We start from the raw sequence: 20494 nt of genomic DNA on the forward strand, positions 1-20494 counted from the left end.
TTCCCAAGCGTCAACTCTGCAAACAATTTCTCCATAAGGAAACATTTACTTGCAATGTTTCACAACTGAGGCACTAAATAAATTGTGCTGTGTACTACAGGACGCTGAGAAACTATGGTCCAGGCCAAATGGTGCCAGCAGCTATCCTCCTCCTTCCACAGACAATCCAAACCCACAGACAACCCAAAAGATCCCATGCATTATTTCTAAACTGCTTCTAGATTAGAATTATTCCAAGGGACACCTGATCTTTTTTTTTAAAATGCATGAAAATAAAATTTAAAAATTACAAAATAAGTACATTTGGAACCAAAGGATTGAAGAGTGAGAAATATTTTTGTTTCACATAAGAAATAAAAATATTTTCCCTACACTTAGGAAATTCATTTTTAAACCAGTTTTCTTTATTAGATAAATCCCTTGGTCTCCTGCTCATATAAATTCCATCTTCTTTACTTTCACAGTAGTGGACCCACACAACTTAGCAAAGCGCCCTGCCATTGAGCTATACATACTCTTAGCTCCAAAATCTCTAGTTCTAATACATCACTAAGTATAATGAAAGAAGGAACCATGGTTTGCTTGTTTGGATTTTTTTGTTCTGTTTCTTTTTCTTCTTAAAAAAAAAAAAAAAAAAAAAAAGACAGGGTTTTTCTATGTAGCCCTGATTGTCCTGGGACTCACTCTAGAGACCAGGATGCCCTCAAACTCACAGAGATCCACCTGCCTCTGCTTCCCTGAGTGCTGGGATAAAAGGCATCGACCACCACACCACCATCGCTTTTTTCTTTCTTTTTTCTGAGACAAGAACATCTCATTAAAGCCTAGCTCCCCTCCCAGTTGCTATGGAACCAAGAATGACCTTGAACTTTTGATCTTTCTGTGTGCATCTCAGGAGTGCTGGGATCGCATGCTTCCATCACCATGTCTAGCTTTATGCTGTACGGAGGAGCAAATGCCTGGCTTCATGCATGCTATGCAAGCGCTCAATCAGCTGAGCTGCATCTTCAGCCTAGGGATCACTTTTTGACTGTTTCCCCCCAAAAGCTAATTTTTTGACGCCCCACTCCCCAATTCTACAGCAGAACACTGAACTTGCTCCCCACCTTTTAAAGAGAAAATACAAAGTTTTACAGTATTATATTCCTAACATGGTCTCCTACTTACAAACCTGTTAGTGTCCCAAATAATGACATTTCCATCAAATCCTGATGTTACTAAGAGTCTTGTATTAGTGTCATATTCGATGTTCTTCACCCAGCTAGTGTGACCATGTAAAGTGCATACTTTGGTGTTCAATTTTCTCAGATCCCATAGTGCTATTGTGGTATCATCAGAGCAGGTAGCAAAGAGCCGGTTATCAAGAAATCTACAAAAGCAGAAAAGAAAAACTGGTTCATTTAATCTCTACTGAAAGAAAATATGACTTTAGAACAATCTCTATATTACTATCAGGGAACAAAACACTGCAACCTCCCGGTAGAACCCCAGCCACAACAGAGTGTGCCCCTGTCAATGTAGCCATACTGCCAGCTGCTGACGATAATTCAGAGAGATACTGTAACTGGCCTATGTCACTGTTAATTTTACTTGAAATTAGAAATTGTGAATAGCTGTTTAGAGCACAGTTGATAGAAAGGAAAAAGAACTCCAGAATCTGCCCTGGGAATGAAAAGGGAAAGCTGACTAGGCAACAGATTTTAAGGCCTTGACTGCTTAGGGGATGTTGTATTTAGATAAAGGATTCTAATAAAAGAGATCTGCTACATGTCATATCTCTTCCTACTTATAACAGATTTACGTATAAAACTTGCAATTCAAATCACCGTCATTTAAATCTATGCATTCAAAGGCATTCCCCAAGTAATCTCCCACAATAACATTTTATTAGTCACAACTGTAAGACAGACTTAGATTATAATATAAATTTTTACCATTTTTACTAATTTCCAATCCTTAGTAACAATCTATTTTATACAAACATTTATAACTGACCACTCACACTTTTGTTTCTGTCTAATTTAATAGTATCTTTGGCAAATATGGTTATACACATAACTTCCTAGTCTCCAGTGAAAGAAACTCTGGAGCCTCTACCAACATAAAATTATATATAATTCGTTCCAAAATAAACACCAGTGTCAACAAACAACATCATGACCTTCCTAAGATTTATCATTGCATTTTTTCCTTTTCTCTAAGCACATAGCACCTGGTATTCCAGGTTATCTCCCACCCAAGTAGCCAGGCCTGGCCTGTGCTCTGCAGCTCCACGTGTGAACTTGCCTAGCACATTCAGGGCAGTATGGTCAGAGCCTTATCATGGCTGTAATTCTAGATCCACCTTCTTCCTTAATTTTGTTTACTGTTTAATATTTAGCTGTCATTTCCTCCAGGAAGCCTTCACTCACTATCTAGTCTAGGGTAGCTTATAACTCTTCTAAAGCTCCCCCAAGCACTCTATAATTTGGGGTGCACGCGTACTGTATTTGTGTATGCACATGTTCTCGCCTGTGGGGTCAGGGGCTGTCTTCCTATGTTGTTCTTCACCTTATTTTTTCAGGTAGGACGGTCTCTTGACTGACCCTGAAGCTTCCCACACCTGCTAGAATGGGGTTCCACATGAGTGCTTCTGAGCCGGTTTTCTGTGGATGCTGAGATCTGAACTGAGAGTCTTATGTATGCACTTTATCTCTGACCTATTTTCCCAACACTAGTTCTATATATTCCTTCTTGGTTTTGTTTCTAGTTTTTGAGACAGGGTTTCCTGGCTGACCTCTGCTAAGGAGCAACTTTATAAGGCTATAAACTCCTTGAAGACAGGAGAAAGTACCTACTACCACATGATTAAAGCTGCAGTGCCAAGTACATGCACTTGCTTGCTTGCTTTATTCATTCATCCATCCATCCATCCATGTATTTATTTAACTTACTCAGAGACAAGGCATTCATAGAGACAAGGTATCATACAGCCCAGGTTGGCCTCAAACTTGAGATGTAAGCTGAAGACAACATTGAACTTATCTCGCCGCAGGAGAGGGCCACCATGCCCAGTTTGTATGGTGCTGAAGATCAAACCCAGGGCTTGATGCATGCAAAGGAAGCACTTTACCAACTAAGCTACATCTCCAGTTTCATCAGGAGCTATTTATTAAATGAATGAATTAAAGGAGTTCATTACCCAGAAGACAAAACCATATTGTTACATGAAATAATTATGTGAAATAAGCAGAGAGTGGTTAGGAAAGAGGACAGTGAGCGCTGACTGAAACCAACTAGGAACCCCCAGAGCTTAAAGAACACACAGCTATATAAGACTGTTATACTGGGCGAGGAGACAAAGGGGGCACTTATCACTGACTCATTCCAGTCATCCCCAATGGCTTTTCTTCTCTCTTCCTCCATCCCTGCCTCCTCTGAAGAGGCTCTCACGTCACTATGTAGCCCTAGTTGACTTCAAATTCATTATGCAGAGCATGCTGGCCTGGAATTCACCTAGATCCTCCTGCCAAACTGCCTCTTCTTCCCCAGTGCTAGGATTAAAGGTGTGTACCAGCTTCCCAGCCACCTGAAGGGCTGTAAGGAAGAGAGATGATTACATAGTGTTTTAGGAAGATCATTTAGGTGACTAGGTCCCCGAATTTGGGCGTTTTATTTTAAAAGTAAGATAAAGGAAATCAGCTTTTCAATATTTGTTAATAAAATAACTAAAAAGTAATTATTGCATAAAGGATATTTTAATATCCAAAATACACAAAGAATCTTGGAGTAGAAGCTAATAACTTTGAATGTAGTTTACTTTAATGAAAAATTCAATACTTTCACTTTATTTCATTCATTTATCATTAACTCATACATTTTTTATATTGGTAAAGAGAATAAACCATACAATAGTAAGAGTGGAGTGTGGAAGAAGATACCACCTATAGCAATTTTCATCTCAAAATATGAACATGTATAGAATGTAAAGTATTAGATAAGCCCTTGGATATGTGGCCCATTCTTCTCCAATTAAAACTTAGAATGGCCTAGAAAGGTGTAAACTGTTGGGCTAGCTCAGTTGGTAGAGTCATTTGCCCAGTACACACGAAGCCCTGGGTCTGGAATCCTAGCATGTGCGTGTGAAGTGGAAGTAGGAGAGTCAAAAGTTCAATGTCGTCTGTGACTGTACAGTAAGTTCTAAGCCAGCCAGGACTTCGAGGAGACACTGTCTTAGAAAAAGAATAGCTGTGAAATGTTTGTAACCCTATGTACTCTGACAAATAGGAGCTCCTCTTGCATAAACACTGGACTCTGTGCCTGAATCAGAGCCTCTCAGCTGTTTCCACATCTCTAAGCTGCTGTAAAAGCTCTGGGTGGACCTCTGTCTAGAGGAGCTAAGCTCTCTATTAGAGGAAAACTGGCAAAGGATAAAAGCAACTAAAAGTGAATTCTTTTACAACCTACATTTCACTGTCCAAGTCAAAACAGTGTTGTATAATTTTAAAGATTCAAACTAAAAAAACCACAAAAAGAATTTTTCTCCATTTATTTAGCTTTATGCAAATTCTTAGAATGGATTGATTTTTTTTTTTTTGGTTTTTCGAGTGGATTGAATCTTTTTGTTGTTGTTGTTGTTTTTGGTATAATTTTTGCAATGAAAGTATAACCGAATATGATATCCTTACTTTCTTTTGAGTTTTGTACTATAATAAAATCACTTTTCCATAAATTCTCAAATTTCATCAACTGTCTCACAAGAGCAAGTAAGATATTCACAAAATTCTAAGTGTCTCTTGTATCATTATTTCTATCACTTTGTTTTTCTGAGATTTTCTCTCTCAGATCCTCTATTGCCAATGATTTATATGTATCTTGACCAAGTCTCCAAAATCACTTTCAGGGTTTTGTGGAATTACACATGAAAAAAAATGTGTGTGTGTGTGTGTGTGTGTGTGTGTATGTGCCGGTTATGGGGAAATACTATATAAATGTAAAATACAAATACACACACACATATACAAATACATACATATATATATATACATACACACACACACACACACACACACACATATATATATATATATATATATATATATATATATATACACAAAATGCAAATATATACAGTATTCCCCATAACTGGCATATGCTGTATTTGTCTTATATTGTGTTAAATATACAAAATAACTCAGCACCGACAGGAGACATGTAGAGGAAGAAACAGACTTGGGATTGTGTAGGTACTACACTGGTTTTGTCACATCACCAAGTGCACACTCTTACTGTTGCCTTGGGGCTTTCTCTTTACAACCTTATAACTATAGGGACCTGGACTGTTACATGGATTCTTACATCTAAATATAAAGTTCTCATGAATAAGAAGTAAGCCTAGGGGCTGGAGAGATGGCTCAGTCGTTAAGAGGATTGGCTGCTCTTCCAGAGGACCCAGGTTCAATTTCCAGCATCCACGTGACAGCTCACAACTGTCTGTAGCTCCAATTCTAGGGGATTTGACACCATCACAGACTTACATATAGGCAAAACCACCAATGCACATAAAATAAAAATAAGTAAATCTTTAAAAATAAGCCTATATAACAGATGTATTTAAATTAAACATTTTTTCTTAAAGCATGAACAGAAAATATTTTCAGCTATCATTATTATTTCACAAGATTAACAATTCACAAAACTAAAACACAAACTAAAAGACATTACCAAGAATGTACAAAATGACCACCCAGAATGAAACCAGAAAATGTATGCCCCACCTCTGGATAGCTATGCCTGAGGCAGTCTCATGGGACCACGTATGATTCCATTTCTACTACTTCCTGAATATAAAGCCTTAGAAAATCTGTTTGTTAGCCTAACAGTTTCCATATTCTTTAAAACAGATCTATCTTATACAAAGACATAAACATTAAACATTGAGGCAGAAGGACAAGTTCAAGACCAGTCAGTATGATATAGTGAGTTTAAGACCAGCCTGGCCTATGAGTGGAAAGACCCTACCTCAAAAAACATATGTAAAAAATTTTACTCTGTGTGTGTGTGTGTGTGTGTATACATTCACTCTTGGATGCACATGTAAAGGTCAGAGTCAACTTTGTGGAATTGATTCTCTCCTTCTACCGTGTTGGTTCAAGGGTTTAAACTCAGGTTGTCAGGCTTGGCGCAAAAGCACCTTGTCCTCTACTCACCAAAAATTTAAAAACATCTTAAACAATTTATCATATGAAAAGTGTTTTACAGGTTTCTGACACACAGTAAGAACTCCAGAAATGGAAGTTAGTATTATCAAGCAATGCATACTTAAGTTCATGCACCCTGAGACCACAGATTCTTTTTTGTTGTTTTTGGTTTTGGTTTTTCGAGACAGGGTTTCTCTGTGTAGCCCTGGCTGTCCTGGAACTCACTCTGTAGACCAGCAGAGACCTCAGATTCTTAACCTCTTAAGTTACTTGTGCTTCTAAATAAACTTCAAAATCCATTTTCCTAGTCAACAAATGGGAAGGAATAGTTCAAGTTTGTAGGCATGGTGCTGTGGCAGCACACTGAGAGAGAGCTGCACATGAGAGCTGACATTGATAAAGAATTCAAACAGGTTAGTCAAAGGTCATTTTGAGAGGGGCAAACCAACTTGACACAAGTCTATTCTTTTTGAGATATAAAAAAATTTTAATTGTAAAATATTAGAAATAGAGACAATTAGAACAAATATAATGAACACCTGTGATACCCACCACCCAGCTTTATCAAATTTTAACATTTCGTTATCTTTCAGATTTGTCTGAAAATACAAACATATTTGAAGTATATCGTGAGCCCCTCCCCACGGCCCTTCCCCTCCCTCCCTCTCTCTCCAGAGGGAACCACTATCCAAAATTTGTCATTCCCCATGCACGTGTTTAATACCATAAAGTAATAATATGTATATCACCATTTTTCATACGGTTTGTATCCAATTTACTCCGAAAATATTTAGCAAGCACCCACCATGTACAAGGCACAGTTCCAGGTGCTAGGAGAAAACAGAGCAAATGCATGCCTTCATTAAGCTTATGTTTATGAAGTTAAATGTTTATATAAATGGTATCACACCATACAGCCATTCTACAAATTGCCTTTCTGTCTCATCCTTACACTTCTGGGATATTTTTGGCTCATTTAACTGATGTATAGTATTCCATTGAGACTAAGATTTATCTTTCCTCTTAACAGACATTCAAGTTCTCCTTTTTAGTACTCCAATGCTATAGTGAATCTTTCCTTCTTCATCTAATTCATGTGGTTATGGATTAAATTTTTGAATTGCAATGCTCTTTAATTTTACCAGGCATTGCTGGACTGTTTGAATACCGTGTTACCTATTAGACTCCATCGGTCTACCTCAGGGTCCCTACTTCTCAGTGCTGCCCACACTTGTGCTTCCTCACTGACAACTGATGGGCTCGTTTAATGCCCATGTGCTTCTGTTAGAAGGGTTAATGTATTCAAGGTCCTTCTGGTCCTGACTAGAAATGCCTCCTCTCAGCCTCTAGCTTCCCATATTGTTGGAGTTTCTAGAACGAAACTGCAATGACATTATGTTTTACTTGGTTGAGCTCACCAATCTTTAATGGTTTATGCTTTTAGTGTCTTAAAAATAATTTCTCACACTGAGATATAAATATTCTCTACTTTCCCCTGAAACTTGAAAGTGTTGCCTTCATAGTAAAATGGAAGTTATTCTCAGCCACCGTGTGAGAAGGATTGGCTTTGTTTTATTTTTCATGTATGTAATCAATTTCGCCTTTTCCATTTTCTTTCCTCGGATCTGCACTGCTTTTGCTGTTAGGTAAAGAGCTCCTATTTCCGAGGGCTGCTTCTGAGTGATGGACTCCCTCCCACTGTCACTTGCTCTAGTGCGGTATTTCATATCAGGAAGGTTGCTAGTTAGTACTCCTACACTTTAGTCTTCTCCAAAACAACTTCAGCTGTGAACGCCAGACTACTCAACACAAATGTTAAAGTTGTTTTATGAAAACCTCTGATGGTATGCATCTTAGTCAGAAGTTCCTGAATGAAAAGACTATTTGGGGTGAGTGTGGTACTGAGTTTATTTAAGGGAGGACTTACATGTTTGTGGGTATTTTGTTGTTTGTTTTCCTGAGTCAGGGCATCTCTGTGTATCCCTGGCTGTTCTGGAACCCACTTTGTAGCCTTGAACTCAGAGATGCCTTCCCAGCGCTGGGACTAAATAAAGGTGTACACTACCATGCCTGGTTTTGTTTTGTTTAAATGTGTAGCCAGGCTAGCCTCAAACTTCTAATCCTCCTGGCTCCACCTCCTTCAGCAAATCCTATCAGCATGTGCCACCTCAAATAGCATTTGCTTTTTTGTTTTGTTTTGAAGCCCCAGACAGCCTGGAACTCACTTTGTAGACCAGAATGACCTCCAACTCAGGGATCTTACTAACTCTGCCTCTGGAGTGCTGGGATTAAAAGTTGTATGCCACCACACCTGGCTGACTTACATATTTTTGTTTATAGTTAATTTGGAAAGTCCTTACAATCTGGATTTAACTTACAGTTGTTGGCTGGAGGTGTTGGTCTGTGTTAGCATGTATGAGGACTGGTTTATGGCTAACCATTTCTTGGATAGTAGTCTAGATTTAGAGAGGTTTATTTCTACGTCACCTTTATGCTGAAAGTGAGATCTTTTGGATTTTAGATTTCACAATCTTTTAAGAACCTTTATATGGAATGGACCATAAAATCAAGTCTCCTGTCTCCTGTACTCAAGTCTATCAAATCAAAGCTCGGGGTCACAAAGGTCACCAACATATCTTACATGGTAAAAGTTGAAACCTGTTACCTCTAATTGTTCATGCTTCTACTTCCTTTGCAGCCCCAAGTTCCTTTCTTTCCTGTTCATTATTCTCTGTATTAAAATGTCCGAACAGGTATATAATTACTTTATTCAGCATATATAATTGTTTTATTAGAAATGTTATTCAGGACATTTTAACTATGCAGTCTTAGTTCTTTAACAGCTTGGTTTACACTAACTAGTTTTGTACTCAGCCATCAAATGTCATCATCAGTGTGGACTTGGCCCTTTGCGTTTGCTTTGTGATGTCAGGGCTGAGTTTAAGGTACATACAAAGCTTGTGATTATTTTGAGTTTTCATTTTATGACAAATACTATTGCATTTTACTCTTAATGCCTTTGCTTTGCTCTTTTATCTATCTAAAATTGATAATCAATAATCTTAGCTTTCTCATTTATTTTCTTTGCCACTGTTAAAAATGTATACATATATACATACACATAAATATAAGTCATAATTCCTTTTCTCACTCAAACTGCAGATTGTCTTTTTTGTTGTTGTTTTGTGTTTTTGAGACAGAGTCTCGTTGTGTAGCCATGGCTGTCCTGGAACTTGTTATATAGACGAGGCTGGCCTCGAACTCTGAGATCGATCCTCCTGCCTCTGCCTCCCATGTGGTAGGATTAAAGGCACCATCATGCTCAGCTCCAGAATGTCCTTTCATTAATATCAATCTATGTATGTTTTCTGTGAACAACCTTTATTTGGGACTGCTATTTCTTATCCTTCCTTTGCTTTAAATTAAAATACAACAACAACCAAAAAAAAAAATTTAAGTTTTCCTACTTATACTGAACTGGCCACATATCCTTCCTTTCTGGTGATCTGAAAGTTATAAACTATATTTACTATTTACAAGACTTTAGTTATTATTCCTTTAAATTTTAAAAAATGTACACATTTAACTATGTACCAATCTAAAAAATGTCTGAAATTGCTTAATATTTCTACTTTCTTTCTTTTTTTTTTTGTTTTTTTAGTTTTTCGAGACAGGGTTTCTCTGTAGCCCTGGCTGTCCTGAAAGTCACTTTGTAGACCAGGCTGGCCTCAAACTCAGAAATCCGCCTGCCTCTGCCTCCCAAGTGCTGGGATTAAAGGTGTGCACCACCACCGCCCAGCATATTTCTACTTTCTAAACATGATGTGGGCTTTATTATACCAATCTATCCCATACTACAAAGTTTCCACACATAAACTACTATTGCCACTGTATAAAGCCAAATTGTCAAATGTGATATAAATAAGCCCCATTTGGCTTTCAAACACTTGCTTTGTGACCAGTTTTATACTTAGAACATCACAGTGTTCTAAGTATAACATTAGAAAGGCAACATTAGAAAATGAAAGTAAAATATCTCAAAATTTTTATACTGATTACATGCTAAAATTATAGTATTTTAGAAACACTGGGCTAAAAATATTAAAATTAATATTGCTTCTTTCTTTAGTAATACAAATTATGTTTGTGGATAGCATTTCTACGGGTCAGTGCTTATCCACGGGTCTTCCTGTCTTGTTCTTTTGTTGTTTTGGATGCAATGCTGACAGTAAAACCCAGAGCCTTCCACAGGCTAGGTGCTAGGCAAGCACTGACCACTAGGCAACATCTCTCAAGCACTGTTTCTGTCTGTAGATGAGGTCTGTAAAGTCCCTAGAACTTTGGGCTTCAAGTGATCTTTCCAACTTAGCTTCCTAAGTAGCTGAGTCTATAGCACACACCGCTGGACCTAGCTTACTGTTTTCAGTTTAGTTATGTTTTAAACATATCAAATGCAAACCTAAAACAAAAATCTTCAAAATTACATTTTCTGCACTATTAACAGTTACAGTGAACATTTCACCTAATTAAAAATCTTTAGTCTAGATTATATTTACTTGACATAAGGTAGATGGCCTTGTCTTTTCAACTATGCTCCATTTTATTCTCATATCAACTGAGAAGAAACCCTCTGCCAGTTTATCATATTTCCACATGTAACTGGCCTCTAACATTACTAGCTTTTTAACACTTTTTCTTTTCTTTTTTTTTTTGGTTTTTTGAGACAGGGTTTCTCTGTGTAGCCCTGGCTGTGCTGGAACTCACTCTGTAGACCAGGCTGGCCTCGAACTCAAAAATCCACCTGCCTCTGCCTCCCAAGTGCTGGGATTAAAGGCGTGCACCACCACTGCCCAGTGTTTTTAACACTTTTAATATTTTTAAATTGTCTGTGTATGGGTATTTTGCCTGCATGCATGTCTATGCACCACATGTGCCTGGTACCCACAGAGGCCAGAAGAGGGTGTAGGACTGACTAGCAGTGGAGTTACAGGGTTAAATCCCCATCGGGATGCTGGGAATTGAATCCAGGTCTTCTGGAAGAGCAGCTAGTGCTCTTAAACACTCAGCCATCTCTACAGCTTCCACTTTTTTTGTTTTTTAAAGATCTATCTATCTATCTATGTATACAATGTTCTGCCTGAACCAGCAGAAGAGGGCATCAGATCCTGTTAGAGATGGTTGTGAGCCACCATGTGGTTGCTGGGACTTGAATTCAGGACCTCTGGAAGAGCAAACCACTCTTAACCGCTGCGCCATCTCTCCAGCTCCAGCCTCTACTTCTTAAGATTTTAATCTCGAGTTTTACCACAACCTCCAGATAGAGATCCACCTTGAACCTGTTTCACACTCTGAATATAAGTAGCTATATAGTATGAACAATTATAAAGTTAATTTCCCAGAAATCTCTGTAATTTATATTTATAATTAATTAACTTCCTTTTGGAATAACATTCCACTTGAGGGACAGGCTGGTCTTAAACTTGAGATCTTCCAGTTTCCCAAGTGCTTGGGCTATAGATGTGCACCACAATATCGAGAAATTTGCAATTCTTTATATATTTTAGTTAACCCTATATTTTAACTATATACTCATACTGTTTAATTTTTTTTGTAATGTAATGGGCATATATTTTGATATTATTTTCCAACTTCCATTTCACTTATTAATGTTAAAAGAGTAAAGTTCATCTGATCAATTTAATTTTTTTGCCTATTTTTTAAAATTTGCATTATTATTATTATTATTTCTTTTTAACTGTTTTTAAGACGGGGTTTCACGTAGTCCAGGCTGACCTCCAACTCAGCATATAGCCAAAGATTATCTTGAATCCCTGCCAGTCTTCCTGTTTCCCTGCCAAGTGCTCAGATTACAGGCCTGAGTCGGCACATCCAGTTCTGGGTAGCATTAAATACAGGGCTTCACATATGCTAAGCAAGAACTCTCCCAACCAAGCTACATCCACAAATTAGAACTATACCCTTTTACGTGTCAGCCTTTTTTCTGTCTTCCCCAGCAATGTTGTAGGACCCAACCCAGGACCTTGCACATGCTAAGTAAGCCCTAGCCACCCCCTTTAAAATGCATTTTATATAGCAACATTTTTAATTTTCATATGTTCAAGTTAGTTCTTTACTATATAAACCTGTTTCTTTCACCTCCTTTAATTTATATTCTTTGTTCTTTTTAAAGGAGTATATCCTTTACCTCTTTAAGCATCCTAAAAATGTTTTAAAGTTTCTCCCAATCAATGGAATACTATGCAGCCATTAAAAAGAATAAGATCATCCCATGGATACTAATATGAAATGATCTCTGAATATGTTCAGTTAAAAAGGCCAGGCGTATAATAGTATGTGTAGAATGCTACCATTTATATAAAAGTATACGTGGGGTATGTGTGTGTATGTGTATATTTATATGCTTGTACATGCATAAACTATCTCAAAAAAGATAGCAAATTAATAATAGTGGTTGCCTCTGGGGAGAGAAACTGGGTGGCTAGGCGACAGAGGTGGAAATAGACTTACTTTTCACTGTTTACCCTTTTGTACCTTTGAATTTTGTACCACGTGCATGTATTACCTAGTCAAAAAAAAAAATAAATAATTTATTTTTAAAAATAAAGTCTTTGTTGGACTACTTACTCCATAAAGTTAATGTCATCCAGAGAGACCCCTGCTCTGGTGATTGGGATTTGTTGTATTAATATTAAATGTCTTCATGAATTTTGAAATTTTGGTGCTAGGCTTGAGTGGGAGAAGTAAACTTTTTTCTCTTCCTTCCTATTTAAGGGTTTTAAAATTGCCTCTACTTGGCCTTCCGAGCCCCTAGTCTAGAACGGGGTTTATAATGATATTTCAGGGCTCCAGTTTCATGATAATGTTGGAAATGACACACATCCACACTCAGTCACTGACCCAGCAAGTGTCTTCAATCAATTCCTGTCATGAGGCTGTGTCTTAATTACCTAAAACCTACAGCCCAGGGAGGAAAACAGCCTTTCTTTTTCCAAAAAGAAAAAAAAGCCTTTCAAAAATGAGACAATCGTTTCAACTAAAGCACTGGTTTTCTGTGGTGATCTGGGCTCTTTCTTTACACAAAACTCCTCAGTGCTCTATCTTTTTAACTAATAGGGCCATACCCACCAGGTGTCAGTGCTAGAGTGAAAGACCAGGAGCCCATGGTTTTGGCTCTGTCCAGATCTCAGTGTGCCCTCTCTGGACGCTTGCTTTGGATCCTGTCTGCAACTTAGTACTATTCATTCTCTGTTTCTGCATGTGTGGGTCAGTGAAGGTGCAAAACGTGCACCTAAACTACCTAAACAACAAGTAATTTTCACATGTCTTTTTTTAGGTAACACTGAAAGTAATAATTATAAAACTAATACAACTTCATGTTTTCATATTCATAATTTCATATATTAGAAAATGGTAAATTATCCACTCTAAACTGCTGTTAGGAGTTAAAAACAATTGTTTAATCTTTTCTTCTTTATCATTTTTACTTGTATAATTTGTATGACTTTAACTTACACAATCCTAAACACTTGTCTATGGTCTGATATAGTCTTTTTAGTCATCATTTTAAGGACTGCATATTAATCCACCAAACTGTTCAACTGTTCTTTACTTCCCAAATCATTCAATAGGAAGGAGCAAGTATCCAAGGATGTTCCAAGGATGCTCTGTATGCATCAATACTGTGGCTGTGCACGGGTGAGGTGTGATTGTGAGATGTGAAGCCAAGGCAGTGCTACAGTACATGGCTAAGGTTCATAATTGATCATCTTGACACACAGAGGAAAGAAAAAAATCACATGGAAGTAAACAACATATTGTAAAGAGATTCCAAAAATATTAACAGTAAAATTTATAATTATATGGTAAGTTTTATAACTGGATAATGCATGACATATTTTCACTTCTGAGTCACACTGAAGGCTCGCTTATTCACCAACACGCTCACCTGATATTATTCACACAATCTTCATGTGCTTCAGAAAGGGTTTTTATGTGCTTTGAAGATATAGGGTCAAAAAGCAGAACTTCAGTCTGTTCACAAGCAACTGTCAGCACTGACCTGAAAGGAAAGAACACATTTCTCTGGTTACTTCTCTAGCACTCTCTGGTTCACTTATTTATAATTACACATACTATGAACACTTTACCAGGTTTTTATGTCAGTAGCCCATATTAGACGGTTGGCACTATCCGAGTTGGCAGTCCTAGGGAGTGCAGCTCTCACATACACAAGTGTGTGAGCTGACACTGCTCATGGTCAAGCAGCACCTCTCAAGTGTCTACCAGAATTCTAAACATGTCAACTGGTTCACTCAGCAATATTTTCTGGGATTTAATAGAATGAAATAACTATTAATCAATACAGAAAACCATATAAAGATATGCTTCACTGCAAAAAGGCGGGAGCAACCTAAGTATACATGAGAGAATGAGAATGTCATAACTGTCCTCCTATTCATGAGGGAAATATCTCAAACCCCAGTAGATATCTGAAACTCCAAACACTAAGGGATCCTATACTGTCTCCCTCCTACAAATACTCAGAATAAAGTTTACCTACAAATTAGACTCAGTAAAGATTAACAAATATAATCAAATGTAACAGTTACAACAGTTACATTGTGGTGCAACTTACACAAGTGTGCTTGCTCTAAATACATCCCTCTGCAGATCTTAGCAGTTTACTGCTCTGGAAGAGGATCCAAGTTCAGTTCCCAGTACCAACATGGTAGATCCAGGGGATTCCACAGCTCTCATCTGGCCTTCTTCAGGCAGCTGAATCCATGTGGTGACCATCAGCACATACAGGCACACACATGGATCACAAAGGGAGCTGGATCCTCCTACATCACTTAGCAATTATATTCTATATCTAATCTGGGGCTGGGCAGCCAGCTCCATTAATCAGATGCTTGCCATGTAAGCATGAGGGCCTGAGCTCCGTCATTGTCCTAGCACAGAAGAAGCAGACAGGAATATCTTGGGGGCTTTCTCATCAGCCAATCTAGCTGAAATTGTGAGTTCCAGGTTAAGAGAAAAATAGGGTAAAAGAAATTGAAAAAAGAAACTCAGTGACTTCCGGACCCTACATACAAGCACATTTCCCCCAACATGAAAACACACATACATACACAAAAGATAATTTAAAGCACTTGATTATAGCAAGTGAATTCAATGAAAAAAATTCTGAGTTGGGTTTTTGTAACTCACTTTCTAACCTACAGCTCTGGACGCCCCCCCCCCCCCGCCCCCTTTAATTTTTGAGACAAAAGTTTCATTCTGTAGCCCATGCTGGTCTAGAATTTACTAGGCAAGGCTGGTCTTGAAGTCTCAGCTTCCCAGATGCCAGGATTACAGGAGTGAGCCAATACCTGGCTGTGAAGTTGTTGTTGTTGTTGTTCTTCTTCTTCTTTTTTTTAAGACAGGGTTTCTCTGTGTAGCCCTGTCTGTCCTGGAACTCACTCTGTAGACCAGGCTGGCCTCGGACTCAGAAATCCACCTGCCTCTGCCTCTGAAGTGCTGGGATTAAAGGCGTGCACCACCACTGCCCGGTTGCTGAGAACTTCTTAATCTACTAAGAAATGAGATGATTTGAAGTTGGCTTTACTGCTATGGAAACTGCCTCTGATCAAGCCTTTGTCCTAGAGTATATTCTTATACAGTTTCACCCAAGCCTATCTCCTTGTCTGATTTTAAACTGTAATGTATTTCATTCCATTCTCTCTGAGCCATGTGTCCATGTGTCCAAAACCTCTTAGTCTCTCTGCTGCTGCTCTTAAAATTTACAGATGCCTCTCAGAGAAAAGTAACTTCAAATGCAGAGCCCACCTCTCTAGATTTTGGGCCTGCAATTTCTTCATTATTCTGGTAATTTTACAATCCCTTCAAAAGTAAGCTTTTAATACTTCACATTAACTATTACATACTTTTCTATAATTTTTCTGATTATTCTGTTAGAAGGTTGTCAATGCACTTCATCTGCTATTTCTGGAAAGTTAAAACTTTTTACCTCTTGTATCTATCATACCTGGTTAATGATTATTGATAAATGTTCCCCTTTTCATCCTGAATGCTGTTTGTGTAGCCTCTTGATCAATGCCATATGTCTTCATTATTATAAATCATTTCAAAGATATACTTTATTCCATGTTAAGTATTTCTATTTTCAAATTTTATTTCTACATTTTAAAAACTTTATTTCTAAAACTTTAATCCCAGCATTTAGGAGGCAGAGGCAGGTGGATTTCTGAGTTGAAGGCCAGTGTAGTGGCTATTCCTGGTTGTCAACTTGACTATATCTGGAATGAACTACAATCCAGAATTGGAAAGCTCACCTGTGATCCTAATCTGGAGGCTGAGAGATACAAGTTTCTGACCTGGATCTTGGCATGGAGATCTTGAGTGGCTATGAATTCCAGAAGACAGGAAGATCTCTGAGTTCAAGGTCATCTGGGATTAAAGGTGTGGTGGCACACACCTTTAATCTGGGCCACACCTTCTGCTGGAGAATTTGGACATTGGAAGAAGGAAGATTTTATTCTCTCCTTCGCCTGCTTGCCTTGTGGGACTGAGCAACTGCTAGATCCTTGGACTTCCATTCACAGCTGCTGCTGACCATTGTTGGGGGTTGGACTGCAGACTGTAAGTAATCAACAAATTCCTTTACTATATAGAGACTACCCATAAGTTCTACAGCCAGCCTGGTCTACAATGAGTTCCAGGACAGCCAGGGCTACACAAAGAAACCCTGTCTGGAAAAATAAAAAAATCAAAACAAAATAAAGTAAAAACAACTTTATTTTCAGGTCAGTAAGATAGCTCAGTGGATAACAGTGATTGCAGCTGAGCCTAGAGACCTGAGTGTGATCCCCGGTGTAAGGAGAGAGAACTAACTTCTGCAAATTGCCCTCTGACCCTTCACACACACAAATAAATAAATGTAACCAAACCAAACCTTTACGCTGTATGTCCTACTGTTTCGCTTTCTTCAGACTTACTTTTATATTATTTGTAAATAATTTTAACTCTTTTTCCTTGTGATAGTTTGCTCATTAATTTCCCATTCCTTTCCACTTAGCTAGTTTAATAATTTTATATGTATTCTATCTACTTATGCATGCAATCATGTTTGTGGGCACACGTGTGCCACAGTGCACATGTGGAGGTCAGAAAACCATCAGAAGTTCTCTCTTTCCAGCATGTGGACTCTGGAGATCAATCTCAGGTTGTGAGGCTTAATTACAGCTAACCCACTGACCTATCTTGGTAACTCCATTTTAATAATTTAAAAGATGCAGAGTGAGATGCTAGCTTTAAAAACAAAATAGGTACTGGGAAGATGGTTCATCTGTCCAAGTATGAGTGCGTGAGCTTGGATGCCCACCATCCACATAAAAAGCTTGGTATTAGCTGTAGTTTGGACAGGTGACCTTGTGAGAATAATGGGAGAAATGTGCCTAAGAAAACTAGGCGGCCTGTACTGCTGGTTTTGTGTGTCAACTTGACAAAAACTAGAGTCAGCGAGAAAGGAGCCTCAGTTAAGGAAATGCCTCCATGATAGCCAGCTGCAAGGCATTTTCTCAATTAGTGACAGTGGGGGCGGGCCCAGCTCTGTGGGTGGTGTCATCCAGTGCTAATGGTCCTGGGTTCTATAAGAAAGCAGACTGAGCAAGCCAAGGGAAGCAAGCTGTAAACAGTACCCTCCAAGGCCTCTGCATCCGCTCCTGCCTCCAGGTTCCTGCCCTGCTTGGGTTCCTGTCCTCACCTCCTCCAATGATGGACTATGATCTGGAAGTGCAAGCCGAATAAACCTTTTCCTCCCAACTTGCTTTTTGGTGGTGTTGTTGGTACAGAAATCCTAAGACACAGCTCTACCCTCAGGCATATGGAGGGCCACACATGAGCACACTGTATGTGGGGGTAGAATCAATTAAATCAATGCAGGGTTATAATTCTCCAAATAGATCTTGTTAACAGCCTCTCACTTTGCTAGTTCTTAATTCTATAACTGCTAATATAATGAATGTCAAGGAATGTGTTGGAAGCATTGCAATGACAGATCTGGGGAACTCCAATCATTAGGAATGAACCATATTCTAATATACAGTATTCTTGTAGAGCTGATCAGTGTGCAATGGCTGAATGCCATGGCAGTACAGAGTGCTTGTCATGTACTTGCCCTTTAAAGATCGTAAGTGATACTGAAAAACAATGGTGACTTTGGCCTTATGTATTCTTCTGTCTAGGTCTATCTAATTAACAGAGCTATACTATGTATATTAATTTTTCCCTTATGGTGATAAATGTGCTGTTTTCTCCCAGAAGTGTCAAACACTGCTGTATTTTAAATCTAATACTTGTTTAATCTTTATGTAAATACCCATGCAAGATTCCAAGTAGAGCTGCGTCCTCATTACTATGATTTAACTTAGTCGCTTCCCCCCCTTCAAGCCTATTTTCTTCTCCTTTTAATATAGTTTACCAGTTGTTTTATAATGTTTTTAATATATATGTAGTCTAATAACATTCTTATCACAATATATCAAATTATGTCATCTTACAGTGGAGCTACAAGCAATATTTTCCTGTGACTGTTGTTAAACTTGTTCACTCACAAGACAGAGTACTAAATTTCCCTGGTTTGAAAATTCCCTATGGCTTGAAGTAAACCAAGAGCAATCATCTTAGCAGTCTAAACATGCAGTCTATCCCACAAATGGCCCAAACCCTGAGAAGAGGATTTCTGCAGTCTTAGTGTCTTTCTAAAGCCTTCATTTGTCTCCTCGTGGCATGATCTGGCATACGGTCCAAAAATTCTGCAAGTTTCTTTCTACCTTTCACATAAATTCAGATCAGAACAAAGCCAACTGAGGATCACAGGAAAACGACGAGCATTTCTTTAAAGCCTATATGTTTTGGTGTACCAGAACGCCCTAGTTGTGTACTGGCTCCGACAGACCTGAAGCGACGGCTTAAAAGTAGTTCTCTTTCCCCGAGCCTCCAGGACCCCCAAGGGAAGCACTGGGCCTGCCTATCCCAACAGGCCAGGCCAGGGCTCATAGGTGACAGACAAAGTACCGGGGGGCAAGAAGGCCAGCGGCTGCGGCCAGCCTGAGCGGAGGGAGCCCGCTGGGGTGTAGGAGCTTACCCGTCCGGAGAGTACTCGAGGTTGAAGACAGCACCGTGGGTGCGGGTGCTGAGGTACACCGAGTCTGCGGGATGGATGGACCCATACAGGTTAGTCATCGTGCGGAAATTGTCCCGAGCCGGGTCCACGAACAGCCCGCGACCGAGGCTTCGCTCTCTCAGCCATCCGAACAGTCTGGCCCCGGGGCCGCCCAGGCCTGCGCCGAGGCCCTGCCGGCTCCGCCCGCCCGCCCTCCAGTCCGGCCTCGAGCGTCTGCGCGGCGAGGAGGAGGGTGACAGCTTTGCCTGCGACGCCGACGCGGCGGACAACTCCAGAGCTCCGGGAGCCGCGAACTCTCCGGCGCGCTCGGCCGGGGACACCGCGGGGCCGCCCGGGAGGCGAGGGCTCCCGGCGACCGGCGGGGGAGAGGCCGCGTCAGCTCCTCGCTGCGGAGACGCCGGCCGCGGAGCTGGAGAGGGCGGTCTGGAAGCTGCCGCCGGCCCTCCGAGAGGTGGCGGCTCCTCCGCTCCAGCCGCCCCGTCCCCGCCCGGGCTGTGGGGCCCGAAGGGAAACATGACCAACGCCCCCGCCCCCTATTCCGGGCCGCTGTCCCGCCGCCCGACAACTCTACGCTCCCGCTCCAGCCGCCACTTCCGGGTGTCGCGCCCTAAAGCCGCCGGCTGGGAAACCCGCGCCGCCGCTAGGCTGCCCTCTGCCGGGGACGTAAAAACAGGGACACCACCGCCGGGTGCGCCACAACTTAGGAGGACTGTGAAGTCAGGAGCCACGAGCCCGCTGTGTGCAATGTAGGGCGCACAGGACCCGACTACAAGCGGCAGAGAGTCGGCCCTCAGCTGTCAGGGAGCACTGGCTGGGTCGGATTATCTGCTGTTGTCCTTACACTGAGATGGGGCAAGAGGGGCTGGGGGAGGGGAGGGTGATTACTGTATTATATGTAGGTCACACAGTAAAGCTCTTGGCACACTGCCTACTTACTCGGCCTAGAACTCTAAAGATTCAAGAGCAGTCGAATTTAAAAAGCATTGGACTGTACAGGGCCTAGACTAAAGGAATCTATTGGTGTCATACATATCTGCCCAAATCTTGGTTGCTGCACAGTAAGGGAAATCTTTATCAGGGTTAGAGCCTTCTTCTCTCCCGCAAAAAG

At 40.0% G+C, this 20494-nt stretch overlaps 1 protein-coding gene across 2 annotated transcripts in view; it reads right to left on the reverse strand.

The window, feature by feature from the left end:
* Nucleotides 1-20063, reverse strand: part of Dcaf10 (DDB1 and CUL4 associated factor 10) — a 37115-nt gene extending 17052 nt beyond the window's left edge. The window contains exons 1-3 of one of the 2 annotated variants that reach the window (XM_021159888.3): nucleotides 19348-20059; nucleotides 14146-14259; nucleotides 1172-1369 (exon numbers count right to left, since the gene is read on the reverse strand). In XM_021159888.3, coding sequence (XP_021015547.1) covers nucleotides 1172-1369; nucleotides 14146-14259; nucleotides 19348-19901 — 866 coding nt within the window. In that variant the 5' untranslated portion in view covers nucleotides 19902-20059. Of the gene's footprint in view, nucleotides 1-1171; nucleotides 1370-14145; nucleotides 14260-19347 lie in introns of both variants that reach the window. The other variant, XM_085839324.1, reaches the window with a different exon arrangement.
* Between the last annotated feature and the right edge of the window lie 431 nt (nucleotides 20064-20494).

The sequence above is a fragment of the Mus caroli genome, unplaced genomic scaffold, assembly GCF_978045245.1.
Source record: "Mus caroli unplaced genomic scaffold, Mus_caroli_1 scaffold_6, whole genome shotgun sequence".
Lineage (NCBI taxonomy): Eukaryota > Metazoa > Chordata > Mammalia > Rodentia > Muridae > Mus > Mus caroli.